The sequence below is a fragment of the Gekko japonicus genome, unplaced genomic scaffold, assembly GCF_001447785.1.
Source record: "Gekko japonicus isolate JY-2015 unplaced genomic scaffold, Gekko_japonicus_V1.1 scaffold2, whole genome shotgun sequence".
NCBI lineage: Eukaryota > Metazoa > Chordata > Lepidosauria > Squamata > Gekkonidae > Gekko > Gekko japonicus.
The window spans coordinates 4,399,669-4,409,036 of record NW_015175358.1 but is presented as its reverse complement, the minus strand read 5'-3'; the positions used below and the strand labels follow the sequence as shown (position 1 = coordinate 4,409,036).

Here is a 9,368-nt window from a genome sequence, read left to right as displayed (position 1 = left end):
GCAAGGAAATTAAAAAGGTAGACATGGTTATCAAAGTTGCATTGGTCAGATATTTTGATTTTACTTATTTTTTTCAGCTGTGATCATGGAGGGATGCACCATTAGCTCTCCCCCTCCATTGTCAATGAATACCAAAGCCAAGTTGCTTACATTTTCAGATTCAAACCAAACCAGTACAGGAAAGGCATTTTTAATGATATATTGGAATGTTTTGCCTAATGCTTGGCTTGTCAGGCAAGCAATTGAACTAACCAACCTGGCTCAGCTGACTGTCCTCTCTGAACTGATTGCATGTATTGTGTGTGCTTGATCAGACCTGAGGAAGTGACCCCACCATTTCTTTTCTCCAGCAGAAAAGCTGGTTGGATCCATTCCCAATACTCTGATCTATACCACACTGCTGTTGTATCTGAGATCTAGTCAAACTCCCAGTTACTAGCTTGGAGTCAAGACAGGCTGATCCAGTTTGTTCTACACTGGGCTCTTAAACTTGATGCAGAGTCTGCATCCCGTATGTCCCCTGGGCCAGATAAGGAGCACACAGGTGGAGTCCAGTGAGTTGGATTTCTAACTGTTTATTGCAATAACAGGAAAATACAGGACTGGATACCTTAGCACCCAGTAACACCAAGCTGTATTCTGCCCCAAACCGGAAGGGCAGAGGATCCTGTACCCCAAATAACATCATAATTGTTTACAACCCAGGAGAAGCGCAATTGGTTTCAGATAGGTAGCATCATTTGAGCTGGCATCATTCCATTCATGTACCCCAATACCGGCTAGAGTTACAGACATTTGCATTTTGTTTATTTGACCCAAGAACATTAACGTACATTGAGGTCTCTTTCTGGCATCTTTCAAGGACCTTTTGGATCTGTATAGAATAGGGAGTTTCCTGATAAAGTGTGATATCTAACACAGCTCTTGGCTCCCCGCAGACATCCCGGTGCCTGTTTGTGGTTTGTAATGGCCTGTGGCTAAATACAATAAAAACCTTCTCTCTCTACAAGGGAGGATGCTGTTTGGGAACATCCAGGCCTCTAAGATGTTTTTCTTATGCATAGCATTAGGCCATAAACATCCTTCAGAGCAGTTAACTACAAAGACAGTTGCAGTTGACCAAAATGGTTTCGTTTTCAGGCACATTCCATTCTCTTGCTTCCTGAGTGAGTTTTAAGGCTTTTGGTACAGGCAACACTGATTCTATAACACTCATCTATCTTCTATTACTGGGCTATTTTTCTTCCATTTCTCTATCAAACTAGGTTAATTTCAAAAGATTAACGTGTCCATTACACAGTTACCTTCATGCATATATAAATAGAGAGGAATAACAAAGGAAAATCAGATTCATTGGTCTTGTGTCCTACAAACTGACCATCAGGATCTTGTGTTACCTTACGTTGAGGGAAATTAATCTGTTTAGACCACTTCCCGTCCTGAGCCAACCAGGTTGCCTTCTGTTTGTGGCAAGTGCAGACTGCGTATGTACCACATTCTGGCAGCCATTTTAGAGACAATTGGCAAAGTAATGTGCTTCCACAAAGGTAGGTGTTCTCAGCCTTTGGTAGAGATCATGCTCACCTCTTGAGTTTTCAGTCATGGACTCTTGAGTAGGGGTCTTACCTGCAACAACTTGACTGTAATTTATTAACACTTCTGTGACTAATGAACTAACCTCTGCGTTAGTCTGCTTTAGGGTTGCCAACTTTGAGGAGGTGGCTGGTGATCTGCTGGGATTTCAACTGATCTCCAGGTGACAGAGATCAGTTCACCTAGAGAAAATGGCTGCTTTGGAAAGTGGACTCTATGGCATTATTGTGCCACTGAAGTCCCTCCCCACCCTCCTCCTGCTCCACCTCTTAAATCTCCAGGTATTTCCCAACCTGGAGCTGGCAACCCTAGTCAGCTTGGAGAAATGTTCTTTGTATTCTAGCCAATAAAAGATGACTTATTAGAAGACATCATACACATACTTTCTCTTGTGTATGATGCCACAGAATATCTTTATTTTTTAGAGCTGAACATGGATAACCTTAAGCTAGTCACTGGTTTCACAGCCTAAATTACCTCACCAGTGGTAGTGAGGATAACATAGGAAGGATGAACCCATGTAAACCTGAGGTTTTTGGATGAAGGATTGGGGGGGGTGCAATCAAATGGTGTAACTAAACATCTGTGCATGAGAGAAAAGGTTACTTTGCTTTAAAAGCTGTGTTTGTGCTTGTCAGAATCATTTCAGGCCTGTTTGAGTTATTTCCGATTTGAAAATTACTTTTGATTTGAAAATGTGAATTTGCTAATCATCAGATTATACCAAAAAAAATGAAAGGCTTTATATCCACAGGAACAGTATGATGAATTGCCGGCTGAAATTGCTGCATCTAAGCCAGAGATAAACAGTCAGGATGTTGGATTGAAACCAGAGACCAAAAATCAGGATGTTGGATTGATGGCTGAAGACTTCATAGTTGATGTAATTTTTTTTTTTTAAAGAAACTAACTTTTTAGTATTTTGCTTTGGTTACTTTGGAAGCACATACAGTTTTTATCCTGCAGACATTCGCCTGGGAGAAATAAAACTTTCTCTGCATTCCCATTCCAACAACCATTCCCTGTGACCTGTAAATGGCATGACAAAGAACAACGTGGGTTGAAGAGTTTCTTTGAGAAAGGGAATTGGTTGTGATCATCTACCTTCCCTGTTGTGTCAGTAAAATGTCTCTTAGATACATTCGTATCAGCATCATCCTAAGCACTGGCAGTGGTGGCATAACTGGTTGGTATCCTGTGCTCAACACCAAGGAACTGAGGGCATAGCAGCTGCATTGGAGTTCATAGCAACATTGCCCACTAGGGATGTGCATCCCTGAGCCAAAAATATACCCAAAATATACCTTATTGGTACTTTTCGGGTATATTTTGACATCCCAAAAGTATCTAGGATTTTTCTGGAAAACCAGAAAAAAAATCCCCCCCAAAAAATCCTGGATATTTTTTGGGAACCAGGAAGATCGGGGAAACAGCTGCGAGATGGCGAGGCTGGTTCCTCTCACCTGTTCCGCCCTGCCTTTTTCTTCTGCAGTCCATTTAAACCAAGGAACAGAGAGAATCAAGGAAATACGCTACCAGAAAAAATTATGCCATGAAAACTTACTAAATTATAAACTCATATCTTATTGTAATTAATAAATGCAAGGTATACAACAATTTTTGTGTGTATTGATTATTAATACTTCTGCAGTACTAAGACTGAAAGTTCCAATACAAATGTGTTAAGACATTCAAATACCTGGCAACCAGTCATAGTAAAGTGCTAAAACTGCTATTTCAACATTCAGTTCAAGTGTCCTGTTTTCAGAGAAAATGTAGAAATTCCATGTGAATACAGCTGATGGAGGGCTAGCTTGTGAAAACTCAGTTTCGGGTATCTTCTTTCATCAAAGCCAATATCACTTAAGAATCCATTCATTCAAAATTTGCTCCATTCGTTTCAAAAAAGACCGGTGCAAGTCTGTCAGCATAATTGCAGAATACCTGAAATGGAGTTTTCACAAGCTAGCCCTCCATCAGCCGGATTCGCATTGGATTTCTACATTTTCTCTGAAAATAGGACATTTGAACTGAATTGAAATAGCCCTTTTTTGACTGGTTGCCAGATATTTGTTTGAATGGCTTTACAAATTTGTACTGGAACTTTCAGTCTTAGTATTGCATAAGTATTAATAACCAATGCACACAAAATTGTTCTATAACTTACACTTATTAATTAGAATAAGATATGAGTTTATAATTAGTAAGTTTTCACAGCATAATTTTTTGGGGTAGTCCATTTAAATCAGGCTGGTTTAAGGGGACTGCAGAAAAGATTGGGAAGCAGCTGAGAAGCTGTTCCCCCCATCAGCTGTTCCTCCTCCTGCAGTCCATTTAAACCAGGCTAGTTTAAAAGGATTGCAGAAACAATTGGGGAAACAGCTGAAAGACAAGAGCCACTGCTCAGCTGTGTTTTGCAGATTTGTTGCTCCTTGGTTGGTTTTTCCATCTTAGGTCTATTGGACCCAAAAACTCGGGATTTCCGAAAAATCCTGGATCCGAATACTTTGCCAGCAAAGTCAGGGGACATAGGCAGTAGGACAGCAACCAGAGATCACAGTAGAACATTCACAGAATGTGTTCCTGACATCCACCCAACAGGCTCAGTGGGGGAAAAACACTTGTGAGAAAGTGGAAGGGGGGTGTTAAATCTTACCCAATGGGGAGCTGGGAATAAGAGATACTGCTTTTCCCAAGCAGTAAGGCAAATAACAGCAGAGCAGGTAGAACTAGAATCCATACCTTACATACTGTATGCTGTCCACTAACCACACACCTAACTGGGCACATAGGAACAAAAAGCATTTGAAATGGAACGAATTGTGGAACAGTTGTTCTTGATAATGATTTAAATGATCCCCTTCCAATCACTTTTTCATGCTCCGGTCTTAGCATTCTTTTTAATCCAACAGTTCTGTATTATTCATACGTTATTCCATGGCTCTCTTTACGTACCCTTCTCAAATATCTGAAGTCTTGACAGCTCTTTCTCTTACCTGTGAGTCTTCTACAATATACTTTAGTGTCTTCTACTAAGTTACTGATACTATCATTTTATCCATATTTAAAATACGCAACTGTTTATTCACCTGTTTCATGTTCCTTTGACTTCTTTCTTAACTTCTCTTACAGTACGATCTAATTTACTAAACTTAACTGGAAGAGCTTTTGTGTTTATTTGATCAGTAGAAGAAAATTTTTCTCCTACCACAGGTTCAGATTTTTTGACTTGTCTAGTGTTCAAGTAGAAAATATATGCAGGTATCTTTAATCAGCTGTTTCTTAGACCAATAACCCCATCAAGTAGCCTGTATCACCAGAGAGAAGAAAGAGGATAATTCTCTTAGATGCTTCCATAAAATAGTAATCAAATAGTGTTAGTAACTTGAAATCAAGTTTTTCTTTTTTTTTAACAACTCCAAAACAAAACCTTTAGCAGCAGAGTATTAGATACCATGCTTCAGCACATAAACAATATCTTGCTTTATGTTGTTGTTCATAGTAACCTAGTATTTCTAACATTTATTTATTTATTTATTACATCAATTTATACCCTGCCTTCCCCGCGAGCAGGCTCAGGGCGGTTTCTTTCTTTCTTTCTTTCTTTCTTTCTTTCTTTCTTTCTTTCTTTCTTTCTTTCTTTCTTTCTTTCTTCTTTCTTTCTCTTTTTCTTTCTCTTTTTCTTTCTCTTTTTCTTTTTCTTTTTCTTTCCTTCCTTCCTTCTTTCCTTCTTTCTTTCTACATTAAGAAGGTATGAAGAGTCCAGGCCCATAACAGCATGATTATTCTAGCAGCATATTCAGTCTCTCCAAATTGATCAATAAAATGTAGTGTGCCACAGAATGACATCCTCAGACAAAACTAGGGAACAAGTTACACTGCAATAATTGGTGCCAAGTTACAGCTTCATTTTATAAGTTTTAAGGAGTGATCTTACAACTATGGCATCTGCTGCTTTTGCTGGGTGGTGGTGGGGGGGCTGTAGGATAACACAGGCAGCAAATTCAGTCCTTCCAAACTGATCAGCCAGTAAAAACTATGCCAAAAACCAATGATTCAGAAACAACACAGCTTTTTTTAAAGGGATGCTGAAAAACAAACCAAAAAGCAGAGCAATACACTGTGGATGTTTACATTCAGCAGGCTAGCAATGTGATAACAGGAAGAAAAGATGGCACCTTTCATGCATTGGTGTGGCTGCTGGTGCTGCAATTCTACACTGCTCTAAAGGAACAGCCCCCTTGCAAAGGCCCAGGTGCAAAATTTAACACTCTAACCTGTTTCTCTGGAGACTGGGAGACAGTGGAGTGTCTAGCTGGCAAGTATAATTGTTTCAACACTGCTTCATTAGGATCTTAAAGCAGAAACTCTGCTTCCTTCAGCCCTCACAAAATGCCCTTTATTTAGAGTTCTCATAACCAAAGTGCCCTTGTGTGCGCGCTAAGTGTTCCTGGCAGGTGGTCAGAGAGATGTATGCACCCATTCATGTGAGATAGGGGTCACCTGTGTGAAATTAATATAGTGTTTAGAAGTCCTGTGATTGGCTGCAAACTTAGTTGGTATCCTAAGTGGTGTGACTGTGTAGGCATAGCAGGAGGGCTTTGTTTTTTCACTCCATTGAGTTTAGTGGGAGTGTTTTATACTTACACTAGCATTTTGCAGTTGTGACATTGCGCTTGGGACAGAAGGTGTCCTGAGAGGGCTTAGGATGGCAAATAAGCACAACTTCTCCCCAGGTACACCCCTGATGCTGTTTCTGGCTTCTGTGCTGGCACAACTATGCCAGCATCATGTTTACATTGGTGTAGTGTTGGGGACTTGGGATGCTATGTCAGTTTATCTCTAAGTTACACTGGCATAGGGTTTAGTAGGTCTCCTAAGTAGTTTATTAGCTGGCTTTGGAAGTGTGTCTTACGTTCGGACGATAACTTAATTATGCTTTATTTGCCTTGCCTCTGTAAAGGTTATCAACATGGATTATGGAATGAAAGAGAAGAATCCTATCAATAATGTTCGTTTCTATTGCAAGTCTGATATCACTAAGGCAGTCAAAATTACTAAAGAACAGGTAAGTGTAATGTTGGGTGGTGAAATGTCTCTGAGAAAAGGCATTCCAGTGGTGATGATGTGATTTTGATATGAGGTACTGTACTGTGAATGTAAGTGAACATTCATTTAATGTTTCTCAGTATCAAACTATTAAATTGTTGTTGCTCATGTTACTGCAGCAATTCAGAATTTTATGTTTTGCTGCTTAAGTGTAAATGAATGGAGAATCAGGAAATGCATTGAAGAGTTTGCTTTCTTAGAGTGATAACTATGCTTCTTTTAAATTCTGATCCTCTGTCTTCTTTTTGAGGTCTCAAAGTTTCTGCCAGAGACATTTGCTGAACAGTTGATTAGGGTTTACTGTAAGAGAATGGATAAAGAGAGTATTGATGTTGCTAGAAAATATTTCGTTCAATGGTGCATAGTCAAGGATTTCAGTAAACCACAGGTAAGATATTTTTAATTGACCACAGGTTTTGTATTTGTCATGTGTGTTTACCAAATATTTATTTTTCATTATTCATTTAAGCAGTTGTAGTCTGCTTTTGCAATAAAATCTGCAAACCAGCTTAAAATAAAAATGTGTCCGCCGGCAAAAGCAGCAGATGCCATGGCTACAAGATTGCTCCTTAAAACTTGTAAAATGAAGTTGTAACTGGCACCACTGAGTGCAGTGTAGTTGCTTCCCTAATTTTGTCTGAGGATGTCATTCTCTAAGAGAGCCATTACCTTTGAAAAAGCAATATGGATTAGATTAGAACCTCTGAAATTTATTTTGATGTTCTGTGCATGGCTCAACAGAGAGAGACTTGGATCTGGCTGAGACTTAACAACTCTATTGTCCCTCATATGTAAATGCTCCTGAACACTGTTGAGTGTATTGTGTTGGATAGTAAGATGGAGACAGCCACTGAGTGTAGGGGGTCCTTTGACAGTAATAACTGAACATCTCACTTGCACCAGATGTTTATATGATGGAGACAGCCACTGGGTGTAGGGGGTCCTTTGACAGTAATTGAACATCTCACTTGCACCAGATGTTTATGTAATCGTACACTGACAGTTCTTAGATGTTACATATCAAGAGACTTGTAAGTATCCCTACATACACCAAAGGATAGATAGAACTCTTAAAAATCCCAGAAATTGTTTTGGTAAAGGGGATGTCCAGCCCTTATCACTGAATTATAGGACAAATATAACACTGCCACCACCACCTAGAAGTTTGGTTATCTTTCTCATTTACAAACTTGTGAGCAAATCATAAATTAATAGCATAAAATTGGTTGACTGTGGCATCTTCCAGACTGCAGCCCTGATCTGTATTTTCCCCGCCTCTGTTGATAGCACCATTGGGGCCATCATTTCACACTTCCTGTTTTTATGTGGAACTTCCGTGTGTGTGTGTGTGTGTGTGTGTGGTATTTTAGTTTCAGAGACTGTTCAGTATTGTGCATTTGTTTGGTTTTTGTTCTTGTGCTGGACGGATGGGGCAATTTAATGCTCCTGTTTGCTTATGCAGTTGTTAACCCCCCAAAGCCCATCAGTGAATCATACCTTGCCTACATGTCAGTCTGCTTGATTGGTTAGCTGATTTCCCTCATGAGCTGTCTCCCTCCTTGGGCTGTCTCCACGCCCTTTCCCCTTTTTAAAAAAATTATAGACAGTAGGTAAAGAACCCAGCATTAGCTGTGCTTATATGGATGATTGCAGGGCTAAGGGAATATTTGGAAGGTTATTGTTGAGACTTTTCAAAGCACCTTTACTGGTAAAGAATTTTGCTGTGTTTATACTCAATTCATTATTACTGTGCACCTATTCACAAAACGTGTGTGTGTTTGTGTACAAGAGGTGGAAATCGTACATCTCTTTTGGCCAGCAGTGGCTAGAGCCACAGTCTCAGCTCACCCACCCTGAAGGGGCTCCTTGGGCTGTCTCCACGCCCTTTCCCAGCCAGAAGGCTTCTCCACTCTTGAAGTGCTAGGGCTTTTCATCTCCCCCCCATTGCTCTAGCTGTTGAATAATTAAAGCCTTAGCAGCAAATTAAGATGAAAAGAGTTTCTTGAGTGAGTATATGCAGAGATGCTTTTTAATGGCTCCTAGACAGTTGTGCTGAGTAAAAGTAATTTGTTTGTTGAGGAGTCTTAATTCACCAGATGAAAAAAGAAAAGAATATCAGCCTAAAAAAGTAGTACTCCAAGTACACCCCCTCCCTCCCAGTTCAAGATGTGTATGTCTCCCCCCTCCCAGCTAATGGAGCCACTTACAAATGTTGCTAATTTCAGTTTGGAATTTATGAGAGAGAGGTGTGCATGTGTTACACACCGAGATTGGCATTTTCTTTACTATATTGAAAGGAATAGAGAACTTGTGAGCCAGTTTGGTGTAGTGGTTAAGTGCGCAGACTCTAATATGGGAGAACCAGGTTTGATTCCCCACTCCTCCACTTGCATCTGGCTGGATGACCTTGGGCAAGCTGTAGCTCTGATAAGAGCTGTTCTTGAAAAAAAGCAGTTTCTGTCAAGAGCTCTCTCAGCCCCATCTACCTCACAGGGTGTCTGTTGTGGGGAGGGGAAGGGAAAGGAGTTTGTAAGCCGCTCTGAGACACCTTTGGGTAGTGAAGGACGGGGTATAAATCCAATCTCTTCTTCTTCTTGTGGGCAGTTTGGCAGATATAAAATGAATGAATGAATGAATGAATGAAAGAGAAAGAAAGAAAGAAAGAA

At 40.0% G+C, this 9,368-nt stretch overlaps 1 protein-coding gene across 1 annotated transcript in view; it reads left to right on the top strand.

The window, feature by feature from the left end:
* SAMHD1 (SAM domain and HD domain 1) overlaps window positions 1-9,368 on the top strand; it is a 35,428-nt gene that overhangs the window by 23,584 nt on the left and 2,476 nt on the right. The window contains exons 13-15 of the mRNA XM_015425243.1: window positions 2,348-2,476; window positions 6,557-6,661; window positions 6,953-7,090. Of these exons, the coding sequence (XP_015280729.1) occupies window positions 2,348-2,476; window positions 6,557-6,661; window positions 6,953-7,090 (372 nt within the window). The remainder of the gene's footprint in view (window positions 1-2,347; window positions 2,477-6,556; window positions 6,662-6,952; window positions 7,091-9,368) is intronic.